Source organism: Podarcis pityusensis (genome assembly GCF_964106645.2).
Source record: "Podarcis pityusensis genome assembly, chromosome: 13".
Lineage (NCBI taxonomy): Eukaryota > Metazoa > Chordata > Lepidosauria > Squamata > Lacertidae > Podarcis > Podarcis pityusensis.
In genome coordinates this window covers 38,637,890-38,665,248 of record NC_138038.1, presented here as the reverse complement: position 1 = coordinate 38,665,248, position 27,359 = coordinate 38,637,890, and the positions used below count along the sequence as shown (strand labels likewise).

The 27,359-nt window shown below is 47.7% G+C and overlaps 1 protein-coding gene across 1 annotated transcript; it reads right to left on the bottom strand.

Moving 5' to 3' along the window:
• Positions 1 to 1,056: 1,056 nt before the first annotated feature.
• On the bottom strand, positions 1,057 to 26,665 carry SEZ6L2 (seizure related 6 homolog like 2). Its single transcript, XM_080977882.1, has 18 exons — positions 25,718 to 26,665; positions 21,622 to 21,849; positions 20,774 to 21,091; positions 20,518 to 20,651; positions 19,788 to 19,980; positions 15,220 to 15,405; positions 14,205 to 14,376; positions 13,614 to 13,777; positions 12,324 to 12,518; positions 11,330 to 11,468; positions 9,937 to 10,133; positions 8,932 to 9,126; positions 7,533 to 7,724; positions 7,085 to 7,276; positions 6,915 to 6,953; positions 6,676 to 6,793; positions 6,246 to 6,348; positions 1,057 to 4,411 (listed from the first exon to the last, which is right to left on the bottom strand). Exons 1-18 carry the CDS (start codon positions 25,788 to 25,790, stop codon positions 4,382 to 4,384), a joined length of 2,868 nt encoding a protein of 955 aa, XP_080834008.1. The 5' UTR covers positions 25,791 to 26,665; the 3' UTR covers positions 1,057 to 4,381.
• Between the last annotated feature and the right edge of the window lie 694 nt (positions 26,666 to 27,359).

The window sequence follows — 27,359 nt, the reverse complement described above, 5'->3', positions numbered from 1 at the left end:
GGGTACCTTTACCTTTATGGGAACCCTAGGCAGACTCACATCTTGCTGTCATGGGCATAGTCAGTGGGGGCAGCTGCCCCCCAAATCCATACAAATCTTAGGTTATGCCCCCCTAACAAAAACCTGCCCCCCCCAAAGCCTGGCTATGCCCATGCTTGCTGTCCTTCAGCTTGTTTGGAGGAGCTTACCCCGTGAGCCTAGTAGCCGTTTGTCTGGGAGTCTCTCTGAGCTTATGCTCCAGCTGCTATAAATTGAGAGAAGGCTTGGCAAAGGAAGAGGAGCTGGGGCCTGCCCTGTGGTGTCTTTCTAAACTGAGAGAGAATGTACAGTGAATCACCGCTGCAAGAACATAGCAGAACCAGGGCTAGCTTTCGCTGAAGGGATGAGCAAGAAGATACTCAAAGGCAGAGGACAAGTGGAGCAGCTGGATAGTTGGTGGAGGTCCTCGCTGCCAAGGACAAGCACAAGCCAGACTGCCACAAGGACTTTTGGTTGGGAATGGGAGGGGAGCTGTTATCCTGCTTTGTTTTACCCAAATGTATGCCCCTCTCCTGTGAGCCAACAATAACGCCATATGGGGTCAGTACTGGACATCTGCACAGCAGGCCCTGTGGACTGCTCATTCTAAATGGATCACTTTAAGCCACCCGCTGACTTGTGCTTATCAGGAAATCTTGGTGAAAACTGATTAAGTCCATGCTAGTCCTACTCAGAGTAGGCCTGCTGAAGTTAATGGACACAAGCAACTTCGGTTCATTAACTTCAATTGTCCTCTTACTGTATAAAAGCTACCGAGTCCTATGGAGAAATGACTGGGTTTAAGCAAAGAGCAAAGCATGTTTTTTTGCTTTTCTTTAGTGTGGGGTGCCCGACAGGAAATGTGTGGAGCTGGAAAATCTGCTTTAAAACCCACCTGCACTGCACAGTGTACCTCTGTGTACTTGTTGTTTTTTGGTTTGGATGGCAAAGCTTTTATCTTATTCCCAACTATTCCCCCTCTTGCACACAAACACTCATCTCCACCTTTTTGCAGCATAGAGGTACAGACACCGTGGCTTTTACAAATGGTGCGTTTTATTTATTGCTCCAAAATAAAAGCAAATGAGGGCAGGAAGGGGAATACCTAAGGGCTGAAAAATAGGGGTGTAAGGGGTTATGGATGCAAAAGGAAGCATTCCCCAGAAATCCCATCTCCCTTGCGGACAGGGGTGGGTGGGTTACATCCCACTGTCCCTTTCCCCAACATGAATGGAACTATGAGGGGAACCATGATGCCCACAGAGGGTAGGGAGAACCTGGAAAAACTTGATCCCTTTTGCCCTTTTTCAAAATGCAAGAGATCGGTCACGGGGGGGGGGGGGGAGAAGAGTCGATCCAACAAGTTTGATAATACGGGAGATGAGAAATGGACAGATGGGGAAGTGATATACCTATATCCAGCCCCATATTGGAGGTAGGTGGACGGATGTAGTTCTTAAAGGGGGTAAACGCCTCCCCTGCCCCATATACACCCTTGGGGGACTTGAGATTTCGTTCCCTCTAGGGTGTGTGATTTGGCACTCCCCATCGGGATTCTCCCATAAGCTTGCAGAGAATGTCCTAAGGGGATGAGGTCTCTTCCTAGCACTTGATTTCTTAAAACATTATTTTCATACATTTTGGCACTGTGGATCTTGCCTTTTTTCTTTTCTTTTTTGCAAACACCTAAGCTGGGAGAGCCACACAAAATGCTTTCTCAGCATCCTTAAAGTGGGTGTCAAGTGACAGTTAATGACTTTCTATTCTGATGATTGAAGGGGAAAACCTCTCCCTTGCTTGCGGTATGTATTCTGAAAGAGTAAATGCCCTTCTGCCCAGAAAGCAGACACTAACACCTAGTGCACATGTAATTTTCCTGGCAAATGGGTATGGCACCTTTTAATAAGAAAACCAGCCTTTAAAAGGATTAAAACAATTTTTAAAATGTAAATATCCATCTGTGTTCTATCATTCAAGGGATACTATGGAGAACTAGAGGCTAGAAAGCCTCGTTATTTTTATTCTTTTTATAAGCAAGCTAGAGAAATATACAGTGGTTTGTTTGTTTTTCATTTTAAAAGGCAGCAAACTAAAATAAAAAATAAATATTGGCACAATTGTTCTTAAAAGCAGGTGTAAGATTAATGGCTTTCAATGGTGTGTTTTTTAAATTGAGTCATAAAAAATACCTGCCTATGCTATAGCCTTAGAAATTCCTTTGCCCCCAAATCACTACAGCCCAGCGTTTTGTTTCTAAGGGAACTTGCTCACTAGGGAAATAACCACTTCGCTTCATTCCTTAAAAGACAAATCTGAGATTCATTTTCCGCCTGCGTGTTAATCTGAAAAGGCAGAAACTGAAGGAAACTATGGGAAACTTATCTGAGGTTACAATGCAGTGGGAAGTGCTCCTTTGGGAGCTCCATTAAAACAAAGAACGTAATCACATAAGTCAATCAATGGGGCTTGTTCATGAGAACTTCCCAGAGGCTCACGCCCTAAAAGTCTATGGACCACCAGATTTAAAGTTTTAAGAGTCTCAACAACGAATGAAGACTCAGGGATTGTTTTCCCCAGTGGAATATTTATTCAAAGATGAGAGCATATAAGTCTTATTTTTATTTGGGGGGCAGACATCCCAAAACGTTTTCTTGCCTCAGACAGAAAATCAAAAACGATTCCCTCTCCAATGTGATAACAAACGAAATGATTGAGAAGTTGCTGCCTGAGGCCGGGCCACCTCACCATGCCAAAAATTCCTAAGCAAGCATCTTATAGTGGGATCTGAATTTTGCAGGACCTTTTCGACAGGGGGCAGGGGTGGTTTTTCTTGCTTTTAGGGGGGTTGGTGGGAGGATTAGAGGAAGAATGGCAAGGTGTAATCAGAAAGCCCTTAGTAGGAAGCCCCACTGAACGCAGCAGGATTTCATGCCAAGTAAACATACGCAGGAGTTGCACTATAAAGCTGCTATTAACCGTGCCTTCTTTTTGCGGGATCTACCAAGAGCCCCATCAATATACCGCTTAATTACAAAGGTGCCATCTAAGCAGAGTGTCACCTTGATATTTCTACGAACCTGTTGCTGGTTTCTTTCTTGTAGGGCCACCTCGGTTCACCATGTGGGGCCTTTGCAAAACCCATCTATGCCACGGTATGGTCAGGTGGAAGTACAATGTTCTGTGACCCCGCTCTTCCCCCTCTCAAATGACAGGAGGTGTTGGTTTTATTTCAGGGGATGTAAATGGTTTTTCTCAGTTGCACAAGAACATAGCAGAAGTACGTTCTGCTGAACTCAACAGGACTCACTCCCAGGTAAAGTATTTAGAATTAGGGTTTCTTCATTTAGCAGGGGTGGCTAACTGCCGGGCCCAGGAGCCTAATCTGGCTCCTCCATTTTTTCTTGCCCTCCAAGACCCCACTGATTTTTGGCAGCTGTGGGATTAAGTAGATATGGTGCTGGGCTGGGCAGAGAGCTTTCCGTCTCTCTGCCCAGCCCAGCCCCCAATGGGGATGCCAATTGCCCCCCTCCCAGGTCACCAGATTGATCATTTGATGAGTAGGGAGGGAGCAATAGCCTCCCCCATCCCTCCATCCTCAGATAATCTGCATGGATCAGCAGAGGAGCAGCCAAAAAAAAAAAGGTTAGCCACCACCCCAGATTTACAGCATCTATCAGTTTTCTGTTGTGTTTATTCTACTGTTTTATGCCATTCCCTTTGGCACCAAGTACAGCTTGCTTACGGCAAGGTCATCTACAAGCGCCACAAAATGCTGGTTTCGAGTGATGTTACTGTACAATCTACTTTCCAAAGTGTGTGTTGTTGTTGTTGTTTTAATGGCAGCACCTAAAACTGATATCCACCTCCTTAGAAAAGACGTGGGGGACAAGACAAGGGAAGAAAGGGATGAGGCGCAACCCCTCCTTTCTCAACCACTAAGGAAATAATAAACAACAGGCGGGGAGGAGGGAAGTGAGTTAGTAAACAAACAAACAAACAAAGAAACAAACAAAGAAGTAAAGAAACAGGTAAAGCAGGAAAAAAAACCTGTGTGCGTGTGTGTGTTGTCTGTGTGTGAAACGCGTTTGGCACATTGAAGAGGGTATTTACAAGGAGTGGGGGGGGGGGAGTGGACGGCGTCCAAAGCTGTGAGAGTGGACAGTGAGGCAGCAACATGGGGAGGAGGGGAGGAAGGTGAATCTGTGGGGCAGAGAGGAGAAGCTCCCCTTCTTCCCGGCCGTTTCCCCTAAACTCCCCCGAAACCACCTTCCACTATTCCCTCCTTAAATAGGAATCGTTCTCAGTCGCTGCTCCTCAAACCCGCTCAGGTTGGGGGGGAAGAACGCGAATCCTCTGACATCTTCTAGATGGAAACTTCGTATTCTCTGGTGTCCTGCCAGCGGAGAGGTTGAGAGGAGGGAAAGGGCGTGTTAGCATCCGGGTGGAGTTTTGCCAATGCTCTCCCCATCCCAAACCACCCCAAACATCAGAGGAATTGGGCAGCTAGGAAATTAATGCCGGTTGATTTACAAAACGCTTCTGGGAAGCCACTTTTAGTCCAAGACATCGCTCAGAAGTCGACCACGCGTGATGTTAAATGTGTCAACTAGCATCAGTTTGTGGGGTTGATCATTATTGGGGCCGCAGCAGGCGTGACCGGGGCTTTTCTTCCTCTGCTTTGATCCTGAGGAAAATTCCTCCTCTGTAAACTGAATGTGCATTGGGAGCACCCCCAGCCCCAACCAGAACTACTGTGTTTGGAAAAGCATCAGAATATAAGCAGAGTGCTGCTGGATCATCTTAGCCCAGCATCCTGTTCACCCAATGGCCACCCAGATACCCATGGAAGCAGGACCAGAATGCAACAGCACTCTCCTCCCTTGAGACAGCCTCCAAAGGGGGAACATTGCCACGCTGGCTAATAGCCACAGGCAACCTCGTCCTCCCTGAATTAGTTTAATATTCTTTTAAAGTCATCCAAGTTGGTGGCTGCTGCTACATCTTGCGCTGGAATGTGCCCTTGAACTCTGGTAAGGCTTTCTTGCTTGCCTTGAGAACAGAGAAGGCTGTGCGGATGGGAAGAGGCTAGTCTACTGCAGAAAGGTAAAACTCCCATTTCTTGCTCTGCCAATTTTGCCCCTGGCCCTCCCACTCCTGGCATGCGGCCCCTAGAAGACTGGCTTCCCCAGAAGGGAAGAAAAATATTTCCCATCCCTGTTACAGAACATTAGCTTTCCAAAGCTACAGAGTGATTTTTCTGGCATCCCAGTTTGTTGCTCAGCATGCTCATATCCTGGTTTATAGTCCCCGAAGACAAAAGAGAGTCGTGGATAGTCTCTCTCTGGGGATTGGATGTGGGGTAGCAGATCAGCCTCCACTTACACATGCAGAGCATAACAGAAATTTTACAAAATTATAAAAACAGGGTGATTTTTCAGAGTTGTTTTTTTAAAAAATTACCCCTAAGGAAACAAAACAACAATGCAGTCCCTGGAGCTTCTCATGCCCCAGAAACTGCTATAAGATGTATTGGATTCCAATCTCCCTGATATTTATTTTAAAACACACACTGTGTGGAGCAGAAATAGAGAACCAAGGTCCAAATGTGGCCCTCCAAGTCTCTCCAACTGGCCCTCGATTGCTCTGGCCACTTCTGTCTCTGGCCACATCCACTATTAGCCTGTGGTCCCTGGAAGAGAATGTGGTCCTTGGGCTGAAAAACATTCCACACCCTTACAATAAAGTGTGACGGGCCTTTTCTGCAGTAGCTCCCTATTTGTGGAATGCTCTCTCCAGGGAGGTTCATCTGGCACCTTCATTACACATCTTTGTTGTTGTTGTTTAGTCGTGTCCGACTCTTCGTGACTCCATGGACCAGAGCACGCCAGGCAGGCACCAGGCAAAAACATTCCTATCCAACCAGGCCTTTGCCTGATTAATGCCCTTTTAAATGTGTTTGTGGGAAGGGGTGGTGGTTATGGTTTTGTTCTGCTCTATTTATTTTGTGTTTTTATCCTGTATTTTTATCTTGTGGACCACCCTGAGATCTTCAGATGAAGGGCAGTATATAATTTTAAGAAATACTACCATACTACTTCTACCACCTATTATTATTTTCAAAAATGTTTTTTTTTTTAAAAAAAGTGGTGTTTTCACAGACATTCACATCCCATTTAGCACCCTTCTTCCCCATTCCCCCACCCGCCACAGGACAAAGAGCATCTCACCCCAGCCTCGTAGAGAGGGTTGTTGAAGTCAGACTCCACAGTGATGGGGCTGTAGCTGTGGGAGCTGGAGAAGGAGAAGCCAAAAAGGGTCTTTCCTTGGAACCTGGGGGTGGGGGAAAGGAGGAGGAGAAGGAGAAGATAGAACAAAGCAAGCCAGTTGGGCTGCCGGGGCCCCGGCACCCCCCCCCCCCAGTTTTTAAGAAGGGGGCTGAGCACCCTCAATATCCAGCAGTGACGTCACACAATACCTCTCCATTCCAACTTAAGATTCTCACAGCACCAAAGAACCACAGCCTTCTGCCTTCGTCGGGCAGGTGCAAGTTGCTCCATCGCAACCTATTACATCCAACGCCACTTGGCCCTTGCCCACCCATTGGCCAAGGCCCAACTCCGCCCTCCGCCCCCCAAGATCTGTGGAGGCTCAGCTCACTTGGTGTAGTAGACATAGATGCCACCAATCAGTAGGATAACGAGGAGGATGGGCAAGAAGATGGCCAGGGCGATGTTGCCACCTTCCATCTGGTGGGAAGGATCTGTCGTTTGGGTGACTGCAAAACAAAAGGCGCAAATGGAGCATGCGAGTGACCTCAGCAGCAGACCCAGTGGCAAATTCACCCACCTCCTGCCCCTCTTCCCCTCCCAAGCTCCCCATCACAATCCCATCCTCACCTTCTAGCTTCCGGCCATCCAGTAACTCCTCATAGGCCACTGGGGGAGGGAAAGAGACCAAGGGGGGCATTTAGAGAGCAGCAAGAGGCAATCACGACAGAGGGGGTAGGGTGGGATGGGGAGTGGGCAGGCCACGTGTGGCGGCGACTGGAGCAGGGAGAACGCCATACCTTTGCACAAAGGAGGCTGGCTGGTCCACTGGGACGGGTGGCCAGGTATGCAGGTGATCGTCACTTCGCCGATGAGCTCAAAGCCTTCGTAGCAGAAAAAGCGCAGGGATTCTCCCGCCTGGTAGTGGTGCTTGTAAAGCGTTTGGTACCCGTTCTCTGGGACGCCAGGGTTCAGGCAGGGCTCGTATTTCACTGCAAGAGAGACCGAGGGGCCTTCGGTTCCAAACTGGAAGGCCAACTTGGCCACTCTGCACATGTTCCCTTAAAAATCCCGACGCAGCAGCTATGGTTCTCTTCCCCTGCTCAGCCTCCCGCGGTCCTGTAATCTTCCCTTCTGGGCTCCAGGTGCTGCCCAGAGTTACCCTCTTGCCCAGAACGGGTTTCCCCCTGCCAGCTCTGCCAACACAGCTTCTTCCCTTCTTAGTAGGACCCCCACTTCTTTACTTACAGACGCATTTGGGCACCCGGTCGCTCCACTTGGGGGTGCCTGTGTCCCGGTTGTAGCAGGTCAGTGTGCTGCTCCCTTCCACCACGTAGCCCTCATGGCAGAAATATTGGACGTGGGAGCCAATGGAGAAACGTTGGTCTGAGACGCTGCGCTTGCCGTTGCTGATCTCACCAGGGTCAGCGCAGTTCACAACTTTGGGAAGAAGCAGAGGGAGAGGAAGGAAAACGGGTTTGAGAAGTGGTCCCTGTGGATCTCCCCTTCCTTCCCTGTTGAGGATGCTATGCCTCACAATGTGGGAACTAATATTCTTCCTGATACGGTGCAGACATGGGACATGGGGTCTGGGGCTGCCCAACAGCTTCTTATCTTCCATTATTAAGTGAAACAAGTTTCTAGTTCTTTGCGTTGCAGTCAAAATCCTGCATGGCAGCGATGGAGAACCTTTCTGGCTCCACAGGCCAGATGTTTATCAGGAACTCTACAAATATGATAGGTGAGTGGAGCTGCCCAAACGCCAATCACCTGACGTCACATATGACATCATTTGGTGGAAGCATGGCATGGTTCATTTGGTGGAAGCATGGCATGGTTCAAACGAAGGGGAATAGCGGATGTTTCGGTGCAAACCCCTTCAGAGGCAAAACTGCCTGCAAGGTGATCTGAAGTCCCAAACAGGCAAGATTCAGCACAAACCCCTTCCTGGTTCAGAAAGGAAGATGCACCGAAACTGCAGCTAAAACAAAGCAGAGGGCAGACCCTTCATGGATGCAGGGGTTTCCATTCTGCTGAGCGCTCAGTTGGGGTGCGCGAGTGAGTTCCCTGCAGGGAGCTCTTGAGCGTCTGAATCCAGCAGGCTTGGCCTCTCCTTGCATCAGCCAATGCGTTGGGAGATCAATCCTGCTTAGCATGGCAGCGAACTTCCTTGCGCACCCAAAGTGAGCAGGGCTGCCTTATCAGCTGATGGCTAGGAATCCAATCCTACTTTACACAATGCTTGAGAGGCTCCCAGCGATCAGAGTGGTGGCAGATTTAGCATAGCTTGCCCAAAACAGCCTTGCGGTCAAATGAGGAAGCTTGTTGGGCCTTGGAGGTTTCCCACCTTTGCTGTATAGGCTCTGTCTGCTTGAAAGCTCAGAAACTAAACATGGATCTTGAGCAAGGCTTTCAGTAGTCCATGGCTACTTCATGACTCCTGGTAGGGACCCAATTTCCATCCCTCAGGACCCAATGTTTTTTGCACCACAACGGCTCTCCCTCCAGCAGGTTTTGCTTACCCTCTTTCTTCACCCTCCTGCTACCCAGGTCCCTGCTGGTATATTCTGAGTCCGGGGGGTAAAAGAAAAAAGGATGCCTTTCCTGGGGTGAAAACCACCCCACCGCTGGCCCTAGGAAGACTTACTCTTCTGGCAAGTGGGAGGGCTGTTGCTCCATGACAGGTCCCACTGGCAGGTGAGGATGTCGGATCCCACTATGTCATAGCCTGGCTCGCATTGGTACGTCACCACTGTGCCGCGGATGACGGCAGCGTGAGAAGCTGTGCGCCAGCCAAACTCCACCTCGGGCAGCTCAGGGCAAGTGTCGTTTCGTGGAACCTCTGCCAGAGCAGGGAGGAGAGGAAGGAGTTAGGGACTACCTTCCCTCAGGCCATGTTCCCCACCACCGCCACCTATGCTTCTCCTTCTCCCAATTTCCCGTGGTACGCAGGGAGTCCTACAGGCCCGTCCTCCCAAACAACTCTCCTAGGATAACAGTGAGATGGCAAAAGGCTGAAGGGAAATCCCAGATCAGGGATGCTGCACACAACACTATGGGGCTTTCTGTTTGGTGAGTGAAGTCCATTGTTCCATGGACAAATAGAATGACTTGATAGGGACATCAAGGGGTGTGTGTGTGTGTGTGTGTGTGTGTGAGAGAGAGAGAGAGAGAGAGAAGGAAACATTATAGAATATCTTGTTCTTCTGGTTAATTATTGTCTCACAGGAAAAGACCCCTGCAATAACACTGTCAAGATAACAAAAACTGAACCTACATTGAGTATTTAAAATCAGGCTGAAATGGAAGCAGGATTGGTGTCAGAAGTGGGATAACCATGTTTTCCCAATCTATCTCTCCCCAAAACTAAAAATGGGCAAGAATGGTCCCTTCTTCTTCCCTATGCTTTTCTTCTCCCTCCTCCCAGCCTGCTCTTCCGGCCTTCCTTTCTTTTCCAGTGGGGAATCTCAGACAAGCAGAGCATATGAGAACATCCTCCCCACACCACCCTGCCCTGATCCCCTATGAAACTTCCAAACGACTTTGGGGTCTGGCATGATAGACTATATTTGCAGGATGTGTCAGAAATACGTTTGTTTTCTATGGCGTTTCCATCATTTCCCACCCATCGCTCAGGGCTTCTTTCTCATACCCTTGTACCGCACCAGGAATCCCTGGCTGAGGCCAAAAAGGGGGTCCCCAGGATCCGACTGAAACTGGAGGGTGACAGCTGGGCCCGAAGAGTAAAGGCTGAAGCGAGGGTGGGGACCCAGGTACTGGCCAAGGATCCGGGCTGTCAGGTCCCCCCCGTCAAAGATGGTCAGCACATCGGATTTGCGGATGTTGAGGCTAGAAAGAGAATTGGGGTGGAGGGGAAGAGAGACACACAAGCAGGAACCATTGTTAAAAAGGAAAGAGGAAGAGCCACGTGGCAGGATTAGGTCGCTCAACCTGCTCCAACATTTCTCTCTTCCAGACTAATGGAAGGATGCATAGACAGGTGAATAAATGGATGAATGGATGGTTAGAGAACCACAGGCGTTCTAGGACCATTAAGGAAAATGAGGTTCTTTAAAGGAAGTTTGTTTTTAGCATGCAGAAACAGGGACATGTTTTACAATGCGGAGATGCTCAATCAGGTAACCTCAAAGTGAGTACTTGAGAGTGCATTTGCAAAAGCAGTGTAGCAGCCATCAGGCTAATGGAAAGCAGAATCCAGCCATGCAGACAGCTATTCTTTTTTTAATATAAATAATTACTTCACTGTGGTTTCTTCCTGTTCAGAGACAGTGTTCAAACGATTGTGAGGTTGTTGGGTGTTTTTTTTTTTAAAAAAAGAATGGGTGTACACAGTTATTTCATCGCTATGTGACTTGTAACTGCATACATGGGGGTTGCTGTTGTTTTCTGCTTGGTGTGAGGTTTGATCCATTTTCTCAGTCCTCCAGATTTTTAGAAGAAAGATAGGATTAAAAATGGAATTATAAATAAATAACCTTCCTTTTTTGCAACATTTAAACCAAGCGATTATTTTCTCTCATCACTTTACTCCTTATATCTTAATCATGATAGCAAACTTCATGGGGAAAAGACCTTGTCAATGTCATTTCCCGTTAAGTCCTAGTACAGTGCCAGTGGCAAAAAAAAAATCACCAGGAGCAGCAGCATAATTATTGTTTAAATAAATTTCCTGCTTGTGTTGATGATTAAGAACACTACTTCCCTTCAACATCCTCCTCCTAAAATGTAGAAATTTGCTCCTAAAAATACAAAGAACTTGCCACAGAGTCTGGTTTGATCAGGCACTGCCTATGTCACAAAAGGCATCCTATTTTGTCAGATGAGACATCTCCAAATCTTATGCAAGGACCTTACCATATTAAATGGGTGAGATGAATGACTTGAACAATCAATCTAATGATGGATGGTGGTTTCGGAAGACCATGTGAGGACAATGTGGGATGTCGATGCCTGAATCATGAGGATCCGCCCCCCCCCCAAAAGGGGTGGTGGTGCTGATGGTGACGGCGGAAGGTGGAACCTACATCTCGATGTCCAGCAGCACTCGCTTCTCCTCTTGCACCCGGATGCCCCAGACGCAGTCCTGGCCCTTCCCATAGGACTGGGGCCAATCAGGGGAAAGGACGACGCCTGTTGACTCAGAGAGCTCCCCCCCACATAAGGCTGGAGGGGGAAATAACACAATAGTCAGGAAGAGGCCACATGTTGAAATAGAAGGTGCATCGGCACTGCCAACCTAAGCCAGTTTTAAACTAGATCCTTCTGTGGAATTGTGGGAAGATAAACCCAGGCCCCAGACCTCATTGCCCTGAAGATTGTGACTCTACACTACTTCTGGCGTACTTGGAAGCAAGACCCATTCATTCCAATGGCGCTTGCGGACAGATAAGTGCCTGTGGGATTAGCACTAAATACACTCGTTAACTTGAAAATGTATTACGTTTTCCTGGGCCAACCTGTAGAATAGGAGGCTTCAGTCTGAGGAGAAATTTTCTCTGTCTAAATCCTTCTTCAACAGTGGGGTTCCAAATTACCTGGCCTTGCTTGTGGAGTGGCATCAAAGCCTTAGGAGACTGCCATTTTCCCATTTGGTTTTCAGACTTCATAAAGACAAGAGCTGCACCAAGGGCAAGCAGGCCCCCCATCCCAACAAGGAGCACCCCCTCCTGATTTATGGACCCATTATTAACAAATACTGTTATTTTTTATTTCCGAGATCTTAACATGTTGGACCCAACTCACTCACCTATAAATAGACTTCTGTCCTCCCAGAATTGCTTTTTTCTTTTCCTGGTGCCACCAGCACAATCTCTCGTGACTTAAATCTCCTTCCAATCATTATCAACCTGCCCCCCTTTGTCTTGCCCATCTCCTTAAGCAGTTTTGTGAACTGATAAGCACTACAGAAAAATGAATCTTGATGCACTACATCGCTGATCACTTGTACACATTCATAAGGCAGAGTTATAAAGAAATTCAAGAACAAAATGGAAAGAGTTGGCGTCAAAGAGAGATTACCTTTGCAGGTGGGCTCGCTCTCATTCCAGCGGGGGTCTCTTGAATCAATGCACTCGATGGCAGAAGGCCCCTGTTCAAGCATGTATCCGGCACTGCAGGCAAATTCAACCACAGTCCCCATGCGATACAGTGGGTCTGATGTGCTGAAATTTCCATGTGCCAGGAATGGTTCATAACAACGGTCTTCATCAAAAGCTGCCAGGAGGAGGAGCAAGAGAGTCAGGAAAGCTTCCCAGGTGCGTAAGGAAATTCTGGCCCCTCCCTTTGCTGTATCAATACTAGCCAGTAGATGGCAGTAGTCCATTGCTGACTAGGAATCTGCAGGCAAAGGCCTTGGTGGTGGTTAGTTCAAATCAGTATGTGACATTCAGCCGTACCAGCACCGACGGATTCTGGTTGCCAGAAAATGAAAGGAAAAACAACAACCCCAAACAAAATAGCCTAATGAGGACTGAGCACGTTCAGTGAGAATGAAATGCTGACTCACAGTTGAGGGAAAAAAGGCAAAACAGGTGGGAAAGAATGGAGTTTTTGCAACCGTGAGCGGAGTACTTCAGTCTGCAATACTTTGCTGCAGTGCCACACTTATACCCAAAAAGTTAAATTGTAATTGGACTTACTAGGACAACCTTCAAATGTTAGGAACCTGTTGCTATTTGCAGATTAAGACATTTTTCAAAATTCTAATATAATGTGTGTTTATAGGATTATATGAGGGACACGGGTGGCGCTGTGGTCTAAACCACTGAGCCTAGGGCTTGCCGATCAAAAGGTCGGTGGTTCGAATCCCTGCGACGGGGTGAGCTCCCGTTGCTCAGTCCCAGCTCCTTCCAATCTAGCAGTTCGAAAGCACATCAAAGTGCAAGTAGATAAATAGCTACCGCTCCAGCGGGAAGGTAAATGGCGTTTCCGTGCACTGCTCTGGTTTCGCCAGAAGCAGATTAGTCATGCTGACCACATGGCTCGGAAAAACTGTCTGCGGACAAACGTCGGCTCCCTCGGCCAGTAAAGCAAGGTGAGCACCGCAATCCCAGAATCATTCGCGACTGGACTTGACTGTCAGGGGTCCTTTACCTTTACCTTATGAGTCCACTAAATGTAATATTCTGGATTTGCTCCAAGACAATGGTTTCTACGGTGATGAATACGTACACTTGATTATACTTACTGTGATTTAATCGGTCACCCAGAACTACAAATCAGAAGCGACCAATACCAGATGCCGGTTTCCACACTGGCCTGCTTCTGCCATTTCTGAGGGCACCTAAGTGGGGAGGTCTCTGTTCTCACCTTCATAGCGCAGGCTAAGGATGAGAGGTGTGGCCGGGCCCTCACTGGTGAGCTCCACAATGAGAGACTGGGCATCGCTCAGCAGCCCCCGTTCTGGGACATCATCCATATCCGAGTCGTAGATGATCGGGGAAAAGGCGCTGCTCCCACTGCGGATCATCAGTCTGGGGAACAAGGGGAAAACCCCTCTGTGACTGGGCCTGCTCCTCCTCAAAGCACTGTATTCTTTCACCTCAAACCTCCTGAGAGCTTCAATCTAACTTAAGAGGACTGCTCCAAACCTCTGTCTCCCACTGCTTCCCCCCCCCCAAGCCCAAGAGATCTTGACTGCTTCCATCCAGCTCCCCTTAATTAATTGAACCAACATCTTCTCCGATGTGCTTACCTTCTCCTGCTCTCCCTGTTCCCACATTTCCTTCCTTTGATGTTTCCTTTCCTCACCATCATCTTCTCATGCCTCCCCTCAACCACTTCTTGTCCTTTCTCTGCTCTGCCCTGTTCTCCCCTCCAGCTGCAAATACTTCCTCTCTGCTCCCTGTCGCCACCCTCATCTCCTTCTCCTGCAGCGCCCGTGCATCGATATTTCCTCACTTGTCATTGTCTTCGTCCAGGGCCACTCTCTCAAAGTGCAGGTGAAGCCTCTGGCCTTCGGGCGCCTCCACCAACCAGCGGCAGGTGAGGTTCCGGCCGTGAGGCCCTCCTGGAGCCTCAGGAGCCACGATGCGCCCACGAGTGGCATTGCGGACTGTCCCTCCACAGGAAGCTAGAGGGGGACAAAGGCCAGATATTGCTATATTAGTAATAGCAGTGTTATATATCCCAAAACCTAATGATCAACTCACTGAACAACCTTGACTTCCACTGTTTTGAGAAAGAGAGAATCTTTTCTATTTATTTCCTCTCTGCACCACTTATGCTTTTATTACCCCCTATTAAACAGTCACAATGTCCTTCTCTGTGTTATGAATTACGAAACACAAGGAGTGCCACACTCTAACCTGCTTGGTCAAAGTATAATAATAATAATAATTTTTTTATTTATACCTCGCCCATCTGGCTGGGTTTCCCCAGCCACTCTGGGCAGCTCCCAGAATAATAATAATAATAATAATAATAATAATAATAATAATAATAGTGATAAAAGATCAAACGTTAAAAACTTCCCTAAAGAGGGCTGCCTTCAGATGTCTTCTAAAAGTCAGATAGTTGTTTATTTCCTTGACATCTGATGGGAAGGTGTTCCACAAGGTGGGCAACACTGCCGAGAAGGCCCTCTGCCTGGTTCCCTGTAACTTCGTTTCTCACAGTGAGGGAACCAGCAGAAGACCCTCAGAGGACCTGAGTGTCCGGGCTGAACAATGGACCAAAAGACCTTTCTTTGGTTAGCAGTCTACCCCTCTTCTGCCTTTCCCCAAGGCTACCCTGTTCCATTCTAGAATCATAGAGTTATGGAGTTGTAAGGGACCAGAGGATCATCTCATCCAACCCCATGCAATGAAGGAATATGCAGCTGGCCCATACTGGTATCGAACCCTCAACCCCTGGCAATTTCAGCACCATGCTCTAGCCAAATGAGCCACAACCCCACTTTGCTTTGGCCACTCACCCACACACGCAGGGCTCGTGCCGCTCCAGCGAGGGCGGCTGACGTTGAGGCAGATGAGCGTTTCTTCCCCTCGCAGGTGGAAGCCTGACTCGCACTTAAAAGTGGCAGAACCACCTGGGTGGAGGTCAGTCACCATGACATCGCCATTCTCAGGTCGGCTGGGGAAGCCGCAGCTCAGGAGGAAAGCTAGAATTGGGGGACAGGGTGGGGGCAGAGAAGGAATGCGGTGTCAAAAAGAAGCACATGGCCCAAGGCCAAGAGAATGAGAACTGGGAAGGATCGAGGAGGAGGAAATTTGAAGCATTCAGCAACTGATTTAATGACTTCCATCAAAATCAAGGCTGAATTTGCATATAATTTTTTCTGAAGGTGGAAGATGCTGGATGACAGCTGATCGGCACGTTTCACTTTTTGCTACAATGTTTTTATTGTGAAATTGTATGCCGCTTGGCAGTCAGTTGAAAAAAATTTAATATAAGCATTAGAAAATAGTTAAAAACAGCAACACACATTTAATAATAATAATAATAATAAATTTTATTTATATCCCGCCCTCCCCAGCCGAAGCCGGGCTCAGGGCGGCTAACAACAGTCAAATAATCAAAAAATCAAATAATCACACAATCTAAAAATATTTCATTATAAAAATTAATTAAATCAAATTGATGGCAACCAATTAAGCAAAGTTCTGTGCAGGTTGCCAGAGGAGGGAGTCAGGCTGCGCCCTGATCAAAGGCCTGGCGGAACAACTCTGTCTTGCAGGCCCTGCGGAAAGATGTCAAGTCCCGCAGGGCCCTAGTCTCTTGTGACAGAGCATTCCACCAGATTGGAGCCGCAGCCGAGAAGGCCCTGGCTCTAGTTGAGGCCAGCCTAACCTCTCTGAGGCCTGGGACCTTGAGGATGTTATTATTTGCAGACCGTAGGTTTCTCTGTGGGGCATACCAGGAGAGGCGGTCCCGTAGGTACGAGGGTCCTAGGCTGTATAGGGCTTTAAAGGTTAAAACCAGCACCTTAAACCTGATCCTGTACTCCACCGGGAGCCAGTGCAGCTGGTATAGTACCGGATGAATGTGATCTCGCAGCGAAGACCCCATAAGGAGTCTCGCCGCGGCATTCTGCACCCGCTGGAGTTTCTGGGTCAGTCTCAAGGGCAGCCCCACGTAGAGCGAGTTACAATAATCCAGTCTGGAGGTGACCGTCGCATGGATCACAGTGGCTAGGTCAGGGCGAGAGAGATAAGGGGCCAACTGCTTAGCTTGGCGGAGATGAAAAAATGCCGCCTTTGTTATAGCTGTAATCTGCGCCTCCATAGAAAGGGAGGTATCGAAGATTACACCCAAACTCTTAACGGACGGTGCTGGCACTAATTGCACCCCCGCAAGAGATGGGAGTTGCCCCCTCAATCCCATATCGTCCCGCCCCAGCCAGAGGACCTCTGTCTTCGAAGGATTTAACTTCAACCGGCTCCCACGTAACCATCCAGCCACAGCTTCCAGACATCTGGTCAGTGTGTCTGGGGCCGAGTCAGGATGGCCATCCATCAACAGATAGAGTTGGGTGTCATCAGCATACTGATGGCAACCCAGCCCAAAACTCCGGACAAGCTGGGCGAGGGGGCGCATAAAGATGTTAAAAAGCATCGGGGAGAGAATCGCACCCTGAGGCACTCCACACACCAAGGAGTGGCGCGATGACAATTCCCCCCCAAGCGCCACCCTCTGTCCCCGACCAGAGAGAAACGAGCGCAGCCATTGAAGGACTGTGCCCTGGATCCCCACGTCGGCAAGGCGGTGGTCCAGGAGTTCGTGATCGACCATGTCAAAGGCTGCTGACAGATCTAGAAGAATCAGCAGCCCCGACCCACCTCGATCCAGCTGCCTGCGGAGATCATCTGTTAGGGCGACCAGAGCCGTCTCGGTCCCATGACCAGCGCGGAAGCCGGACTGGAATGGATCCAAAGCAGATGTTTCATCCAGAAACCTACCAAGCTGTTCAGCAACCGCTCTCTCAATCACCTTACCCAGGAATGGAAGATTCGAGACCGGGCGGTAATTGGATAGATCTGAGGGATCTAATGATGTTTTCTTTAAGAGCGGACGCACCACTGCCTCCTTCAGTTCCCCTGGGAATATCCCGGTGCCAAGGGACAAATTGATAATATCCCCCAGGGGGGCCCGCACCTCGTCTGGACACGCTCTAATCAGCCATGACGGGCACGGGTCAAGAGGACAGGTGGTGGGCTTTCCAGCTTGGAGGAATCTGTCCACATCGGCTGGAGATATCCGGTCAAAGTGGTCCAATACTGGACCCGAGGACAGTCGAGGGGCCTCCAGTTCCTTTATTGTATCCAAATTGGCAGGGAGGTCATGGCGGAGCAACAGGACCTTTTCCGCAAAAAAGCTCGCAAATGCCTCACAGCTGTGTGTCAGATTGTTATTTAAATTTGGCTATCCTTCAAGGGACGTTAAAGACCGAATTATACTAAATAATTGCGCCGGGCGAGAGCTAGCGGATGCAATGGAGGCCGAGAAGTAAGACTTCTTAGCAGCCTTCACTGCCATCTCATAGGTTTTCATAAAAACCCTATAAGATGTTCTTGAGGCTCCGTCACGGGCACCCCGCCATACTCGCTCTAGCCGTCTGAGGTCCCGCTTCATTTTCCGAAGCTCCTCGGTAAACCAGGGAGCCCGGTTTCTGCGGGGTCGCAGAGGGCGCTTAGGTGCGATCTCATCGATGGCTGCCAGGAGCTGGGTATTCCAGCCCTCAACAAGCTCAGTCAATGAGTCGCCATACTCTGGCTATACTCTGGACTCCTTGCTTTTAACCCTTTCTGCCAACACATTTTCAGGTTTATTTTCATGAACACAGGGCTGGAAACTTAGCTTTACAAAACAAAAGCTGAAATTTGCATGTTTCTCACAAGCTCCCAAACCTCTACTTCCATAAGTGAGTGTGTGGTGCGAGGGCACTGATTCTTAGTTACGGAAACAAGAAACACCAGTCCTTCAGCCCAAAACATGGCTGAAACTTTGTCAAAAGAACAACAATATGGTAACATCAAGGACAGCAGCTGAAGTAGGATAAAAGTCTGCAGCCCCATCTGTTGGCGGAGAAGCTAAATAACGAAACCAAGGATTTGTAACTGGCAGACATAATAAGAATGCAAGAGGAGCCATGCAGGATCCGGCCAGTCACCTATTCCAGCATCCTAGTCTCATAGTGATCAACCAGATGCCTATGGGAAGCGGGCAAGGAGGACCTGATCACTCCTCCCGTGCTTTCCAGCAACTGGTAAACCTTAGGCTCCAACCCAAATCACTGATCCAGGTTTCTTGGATTGTCAGGCCACATTGCAACGTAAAGGAAAGAGATGATGTTGATCACATGGTGAACCACAACATTTCTGCCAGGGGGGAAATGTGCCACTTTAAGCATGAGGGTCTTTGTTTCAGGCATCTACAGAGGCAGCCCAAATAAAACAGTTTAGGTCCTCTCCAAGTTGTTGCCCAAGTCCCAGAGTTCCTCCTTCTGTTCTTGGCTCCTCAATCTCTAACTCTCAAGCTAGGACCGTGTACCATCTCTGGGATTTCTCTCAGGTCTTGCAGAGCACCCTGACCCTGCTTCTGTGACTCTTAGATCGGATAATAACGTGGTTCAAACTAGACCCAAATGGCAGCAGACCCATTTGTTTAAACCTGAGTCTGCCCCATCACTTGTTGTTGTTGTTAACATTTCACTGTAGACAGACATTAAAAATACTATACTAATGACAAAAACAAATCATGTAACAAATGGATTACTTTTAAACATGCTCTTGCACCATACTAATAAATGAGATATCTCTGTAGAGGGGTGTGCTTCACTCTGCCAGTATTCAAGTCATAGTTTCCCAACCCAACAAAAGTCTACTAATTTTTTTGTCATCATTCTTAGTCACTCTTAGTCAATTTAGGCTGAACAGCATAGTTAAATACCACATTTTCACATTCTTCTTCATTGTCATGGACTAATGATATTCTACATTTTGCCTCGATTATATTGTGTCCACCGGTTACTGTCTGCAGTAGCTTCACTCCCCAAGAATCTTTCTATCAATTCTACTACCAGAACTTTCACTATCAGAAGCAAATCGCCCACATGTACCTTTTGATCTAAAAATGAGACCTGCATCTCACCTTATATGTGACTTTAAGCAAACAGGATTTACATGCGATTTGTAGAACCCTGCATTTAGACAAACAGATCTACTGCAATCACAGTTGTTGTCGTCCTGCATATAAATAACCATCACATTGTAAGATCCAGTTTGGTCCCGAGTTACTCCAACTAAGGATTGGTTCCCAACAGGTCTGATTTTATTATTTATTTGATTTATATCCTGCTCTTCCTCCTAAAAAAGGTCAGGGTGGCACGTCTTATAGCCTATAGCCTGGTCCAAACAAGTCACTTCAAAACTTCACAAAACCACTGGCCTGTTTTTAAAGTGTTAAAAACCACTTACTTTAAACATGGTTGGTAAATTGCTCCTTCACATATTTCAAGGGGTGACTGAAATGTCCATTTCTTACCTTGGTAGTGAAATTTGAAGATTCCAGGGGTGGTGGTGTGGTAGCTCTGAAAGTGGATCAACACCTGATTGGTTGGGCTGCGGATCACCTGCCCCTCAACCATCAGGGACTCATTGGCCAAGACAACAGGCTTCTCCCCTCCCAGGCCCTCTACGGTCAGTGAATCTTCCTTGGATAGGTTCAGACTCTGCACCTGGGAGTGGAAGGTGGACAAAGTCAGGACAAAGAATGGAAGAAAAAAGAGCTCTCCCTCTCTTGGACCGAAACCCAGAACAAATGATTTACAAGGTCACGTCTAAGCTTACCCGCCCTCCAAATGCAACCACGACTTTTTGTCTGAGAATTAAAAATTAAGAACACCACTATTTTCCTCTAGTCTGAGAATTTTGACTGGGGACACAAAATGTAAACCTATTTGCGAGAAAGGCTGTAACACAAGATGTTATTTCTCTGAAGGGAGCAAATAAATATCAGTCACTGTCAGCATCCCTATGTTGAGAGAAGGTGTTTTCAAGTCTCCAACACCTAGAAGCAGTTGGCAGCAAACAGGCAGATTTTTCTTTCTGTCTTGCAGACAGAAAAATGATACAAATCTGAAGGACAAGAACCAAAGGGAACCAGAAAAGGCCAAGTTTTATGCTACCTGCTCATCCTCTTTTAAAAAAACACTTAGAACAACAAACAGCGAACATCTTTCAGCTTCAGACTAGCACTTTTTCTTGTAGCTTACCTGCACTTCTATCCCGTAGCCCATATAAACAGAGATTGTGTAGGTGCAATCCAGGCCCCCATAGAAAGTAGCGCCCGCGTAGTCCGGAGATTCCACGTAGCCTTCCACGTCAGTGATGTTGTTGTTGCACAGTACTTGGGAAGGAAGACACAAACAATGAAAATCAAAATGGCTTCGCGCTGCCTTAAGACAGCACACTTTAAAGCAAGTCCACCAACTCTGGAATCTGTCCACACTCCACATCCTCATCCCTCACCTGGCGTGTGCACCGTCGTGATGGTTGTCGTCGTGATAAGTGTGGTGGTGGTCTCCTCGTCGCCTTCGGGGATGAAGGCCGTGGTCGTGGCCGAGATGTGTTGGCCGGCAGACCCGGTCTCATCAGGTGGAGGTGGAAGGCGGGGGGGCGCAGCGGCTGTGGAAGCCGGAGGGGTCGTAAGGAGGAAGCCAGTGGGCGGTGCAGCAGTGGTCAAAGGGGAAGGACCCGTGGCTGCAGCTTCAGAGGCTTCGGGGACCATCCCACCATCCAAGTGCTGGACAGGTGGGTGGAATGGAGGCAGCGTGGAAGGGCTACCTCCTAGGACAGCACGATGGCGATGGTGGGAGAGAAGGAAAGAACAGGGCAGGGGAAATCAGAACGGATGACAGGGAAACATGTACATTTGTAGCCCCCCCACCACACCCTTCCAATAGCCACTCTGTAAAATGCATACCGCTTTTCTGGCAGTAAACCAATGACTATCTATTAGAAATAGTGGCTGGTGCTCAATGGAACTGGTAGGGCAGAAGGCTGGGAGGCCAGCAGTAGGTGGCGCTAGAGCAAATGACAGGCACAGCCACACACACCCTTGACTGGTTGTTAAGTAAGAAGGCTGAGGTTTGTGGGTCTGAGCCCCAACGGACCAGCTGCCACTGTATTTATTACCAATATTTACCAAACTGGAATGTTTATTCCAGTTAATAATCAAACCTACTTTATACATAGTCCTCCAGCCACACTTTCCCACACAAGCAACCCCATTTTACTTCAGCCATGCCCAGAGAGGGTGCCATGACCTCCCCCTTCCTCTCCCACCCTCCTCCAGTTTATTTATTTATTTTTCTCACCAGGGATGGGCTCCTCCATCAGCTCGCCCCCCAGAAACTCCTTCCTCAGCAGTGCCCCCTGCAGCAACTCAGAGAGGCCTTCGGGGCTGGGGGCTGAGGACCCCCTGACCTCAGCTGAGACCCCCAGTTCCTCCTCCTTGGGTCCACCCATGGACTCCGATGACAGGGCCTCCAGCTGTGGGGAGGGGGTAGCCGGGACCACATCGTCATTTTCCCAGAGGGGCAGGCCTGCAGCGAAGGAAGGGTGAATGGAAACCTATCAGCTTTTGTGCTTCCCCAGAAGAAGACTGGGGAGGACATGCAATAAATGAAGAAGTCGACAAACAATACAGGCCTCCACATCTCCGTCCACCACAATCCAGATCTTGCATTGTCCTCCTTACGGCCCTCAGCACAGAACAAAACTAACCCTACCAGGTCCACGTGCCCTGCATAGTGGGTTGCAGCCAATGCCAGTCCTGCTCAGAGACATTAGTAGACATGACCAACTTAGGTTCCTTCATTTCATTGGGTCTACCCTGAGTAGGAGAGAGGAAGCAGTGTCGCCTGGCCACATAATGGACTTGGCAATACTTGACTGAAACGAGGCTTCATAATTTCAGCAAGGCCCACCTGGCAGGATATGGAAATGGCTGCAGGCCTTGTGGCAGCACGGACTTAGGCCTGACAATCCGCCTCTGTCCCAAGTCATGCCCCTTGTCCTTGTCTAGGAAGGAAGAAGAGGTGGGTCTGAGTGGGCATAAGGTCAGCTGAGGAGGAATGTCACTTGGCCACTGAGCGGTGGTGATGGAAGCCCAGCCACTCCCACCCATAGGTCAACTGTTCATCCCTGAAATATGGCCTTGGCTTGGCGGTGGGGGGAAAGGCATGCACAACATTGGCCACCACTTCCATTGCTCCACCACTTCTGTTATAACATTTGGCCACCTCTGTGCTTTAACTTGAGGGAGAAGATGTACCCCTAGTCCTCTTAGCATTCGTCTAGACTCCTTTTGGGGTTTTTAGAAAGCTACAGGAGGGTAATGCTTTGGCTAAAACAGAGGTGGTTCTTATAGACTGCAAGGGTCCCTCCACACAAACTTCCCTTCTCTAACTGGAGCACTGGGCCACATGCCTGCTTATTGCCCCAAACGGAAATAAATTCCAGTTCTCAGACTTCCCATCTGTGTTTGATACAGGCAGCTAGAGGTCTTCACACTGCCCCCCTTATCCTGGAAAGACTTCTGAAGCCTTTGTTCTGTATGAGAGAACACTAAGAATTTGATGCTGGCCCATTAAAAAAAAGTGGAAACATTTCTTAGTCCTGCCTCCCCACCCACCCTGGTTATCTTTTTCAGTTGTTAATTAATCCAGACAAAAGTAATTGTTTTGTGCGGTCATTAACATACAGTTCAATGGCGCTTACTCACTAAACTAGAAAAGTGTTCCAGGATTGCAGCCCAAACTACACTTCTCTTTAAGTGTGGTAGAAATGAGATATTTCCCCCTCACTGATTCAGTCTGTTTCTATAATCCTATGTGTTCTGTTCCAGATGCAAGCAGGGGTGTTCTCATCTACTGGGTCTAAATCTACTGAATGAACTCTTATTGGAAGAACTCTTATTGTTTTTATCAATGCTGGTTGGATGAACATACTGGTTAAAAAAGGACGAAGAGGCCGTTCATTTAGAAGTTAGGCCTTGTGAACAAAATGGGTGATTAGTGTGTGTTTAAGGTGGAGTAATTTATCTGTGATAAAGTGGCACTGTCGGCAAACTGCGCAGCTGAAGTGTGATAAGAAGGCAAGCGAATTGGAGAGACATGATCTTGTGACAGTGAAGCGGTAGCTAAAATGCAAACTGGGAGGTAACTAATGTGTGTTAAGTGCTCTTGTGAATGCTTGCCTGTCTGCCTCCCTCCTCCCATTTTACTGCAGAAGGCTGCGTCATTTAGCTCCATATTTTACACATTAAGTTTGGCCTTGGTGCTAGGAAAATAGAAGGGGAAAGAGCCTGTAGGCTAGGACGCAGGGTGCTGATTGAAAGGTGGTTGGCAGGCTCTAAGAGGCAGCTCAGGGATGGGATAGCAGGGGGGTTTGCGGATCACGGGCTGAAGGGCCTTGAATGATGAGCCCCGCACATCACTCTTGCTGCCTTGATGTGACAAGTTCGGCAGTGACAGCCGCCGCCGCCGTAGGCGTCTGACAGCATGTGAGATCCTGGCAGCTGCTGGCGAGCCATTAATTGCTCTGAACTCGCTCCATTAAGAAGGCCAGCTGCCTGGCAGGCCTTGTGGGCCCAGTCATTCGCCACCCCACAGTAAAGTGGCAGAGAGACCCCCACGGAGTGGGAAGGCTTGCCTCGCCCATCCCATTTAGGGATCCGTCAGCCACTCCTACCCAGCCAGCCACCCCCTCAACGAGACAGATGTCAAAAATCAAAAGGCAGCTGCCTCTGGGGTGGGAAAGAGAACGGTTGTTAGGCAGGAAAAGATAACCTTCTGTGAAAGGCCACATTAACTTGGTGGCACATCCCACACTCAGCATCTCCTAAGTGAGTGATTGCTCACATATAACCTCCCCCTGCCATTAAAAAAAAACCCAAATCAACGAAGGTGGGTGACGCCTGTGATTTCAAGATAGTATAGGAAGGAACACAGTTAGCTGGAATCCAGATAAACATCTAGTCTCCACACCCAAATGGAAAAATCTATGCTTCCCAAATCCTTAGTTCCTGCAGTGCATCAGTAATAACCCCAACCTTCATGGAGTCCTGGGCCTAGCCTCATCTTTCACCATTCTACCTCACAACCCTTCTGCCCTCCCACATCTAGTTTTCTTGCTACCGTGGTACTTTAAGGCCTTGAAAATGCAGCAGCCTGCTGCCCCAGCTGAGCACCCCACATACGTCCAGCAGCACTGAGATTCTTCCCCACCTTAACTGCATTGCAAAGCTGCACAATCGCTGATCCTGTTTGGAAATGCAATGCCCAAGCCAGCCGGCCCCCCCTTTCCATTATGCCAGTTCCCCAAATCTCTTCAGCTCTTTACAACCCTGTCTGCTGTACACCCCAGAACTGAATGACAATGAAGAAGAAACACAATCCTTATGTTTGGGCACCCCTTTTCTGATTTTGCAAAGAGATCCATTTTTATTAAGAGGGACCTTATAAACCTGTTTTGTTTCTACGTTGCATGAAAAATCCTGTCTCCTTTTAGCAATGCAGGAATCCTGAATCTGTTTTTCTTTGCAGTGTTGTATGTAACACCCCACTTTCTTTTTCTTACACACATCAGTATCTATTTGTACCCCAATTCTTTGACCTCCACGTTTCAAAATTCAACTCAACTCCCAACCCCAAATGTCCTGTCTGCACTGGTATCAATCAAGGGTCAGCCCCAAATTTCTGCTTCACTTGCAATGTTCTGCGACAACCTGACACCCCTCCCCCGTTATTAATAATTGGTTCCCTTGAAGCCTGTGCTCCTCTTTACAATGTTGCGGGGGGGGGGCATACTAATAATCAAAAGCAAAGACAGTTTATGGACCCATTTGTGCTATATTTTGTAATCTTTATAAACAGAATATTTCCCTGTCCATTTCCCCTAGAACACCCTTGATTATCATTCGTTTGCTACTGATGCATGCTACTCCTCAGATCTCTGTATTCCACCTCTACAAACCCCAAAGAGGATCACCCCCTTTTGCCTTTCTTTTTTTGCAAGGAGGCACAGAACCTCCCAGCTCTGTGCAACAATTTCCCCATCCCTCGTTTCGTTTTGCAAGCGCTTATAATAACCCCGGCAGCCTTCGTGTACCCTCCCATCACAATCTCATACCCAAAGCTGTTTTAATATCCATGTGTTTCCATGCAAGGCAGGAAAATATTTCAGGTTGTGTTTTTTTTAAGGTACGTTTGGAAATATTGCACCTATGCCTGCAACACCGCGTTCACAACATATCCACCTGCCATTTGCACCCTGGGGGGGTGGGGAAGATGAGGATGCATTTTCAATCCCCTTTCCTTTGGTACAAAACACTGTCAAAATGCAACAAGCCCATTCCGTTTTGGTACACACACCCCCAAACCCCTCTCCCGACAAAGCCGGCCCCCTTACCTTGTAGAAGAGGCACAGAGCTAAGCAGCAGAAGGAACAGCATTTTGGACGCTGCTTTTTCCGAACAGCCCATTTTGGATTTCTTCAGACCTGCAGAATACCTAGTCTAGCTATTTCCTTCTCCTACCAGGCAAGGGAGCCGTGGAGCCAGGAGCCTGCTTAGCAAATGAAAATGCAGTAGATTCCCTTGCAATGGCTATTCCTGTGTTATTTTCTTCCTTCCTCTTTTCTCTCTCCCTTTCAAAAGCAATCTAGGATTTGTGTTTCAGAAATAGTTGACTATTTCTGAAATATTTTTGCTGCTCATTAGTTGTTCTTTTGAAAACGTACAGCACTTATTTTTTTAAAAAACAGATAATCATATAGATACCTTCCTTTAGATAAATATACATACATACTTTAAAGGTGAAGCAGTGTAACACCTTTTCATTTTCAGTTCCAGGCCTCTTTGACAAATAATGCCTCCCTCTGTCTCTCTTATGGTTTTTGCCCACAGAATATAGCAGTTACCTAAGCTCACTTTTAACAGAGAAAATGCCGGATGCAGAGATGGATTTCTTTGCATATGAAAAGGCACTGGCTCCCTGGTTTCTCAGCAGGATGAGTGAAGTGGATCGTCCTGTCTTTCCACAAACCCATATGACACCTTATAAACCCTTCAGCAAAACCTGTGAACAAGCCCACCTACACATCTATCTGAAAAGTCACATATAGATTCCTGTTATTTCAGAGACTTTACATTTATTACCCTTGGCACATTGTTCCCCCCTCCCCTCCCAATCTTGCCAAGGCAATTCAGATTCAGTTGCCAAAAAAGAGAGATCAGATGGATGCAGTAATCTGCCCTTTAAAAAAAAGCAAAACCTTGGGTGCCTATCAATTCGTTTGGCAAATCAAGTAGCGCTCTCTCTCTCTAGCTCTCTCTGTCCTTGACAATGAAACGCAATGGATGGCAGCCTGTGCATTTGCAACAGAAATGCAGCCGGTAGCTACAGATTATTCTGGGTCCTAGGGTAGCCTTTTGCAGAATGTGGAATCTAGATCCTCCACTCCCACCCCAGAGGGTGCCGATAGTATAGGTAAATGACTTACAAATGCAATGAAGGAAAAATAACTACCTGACCTTTAGAAAAAATAATAATATGAAGATAATGCAATGCTTGTTCGCAAGCAGCACAGAGGCCTTAACTAAAATGCAGCCTTTGGATCTGCAAAATAATACCTACAGATAAGCAGATCTCTTTTTCTTTGAGACTGAAAATAAATAAATGGGAGGGGGGAAATGCAAAGGCAAAACTATGCTTCTTTAATAGGCAGTGGGCTGGAATTTTAGAAGAAAAAAACAACAACCCATGTTGACTATTATATGGCTGTCCACTAAACATGGGTCACATTTAGATACTGTACTTCCTTTTGAGAGATGCAGGTGGTAGCACTTTAAAACATACCACAACAAGGTGCCTAAGTAGCTTAGTCCATTTTGCAAAAGAAGAGCAGCTTTTATGCAGTTCTTGCAAATTCAACTCAGGTATCCAGGCAGAGACATTGGATTTGCATCTACAGTATTTAGTACATCAGTTTCTCTGTATTTTATGCCACCTTCAGCATCCTAGCTCTCTATGGGTTTTTGCAAACTACAGGC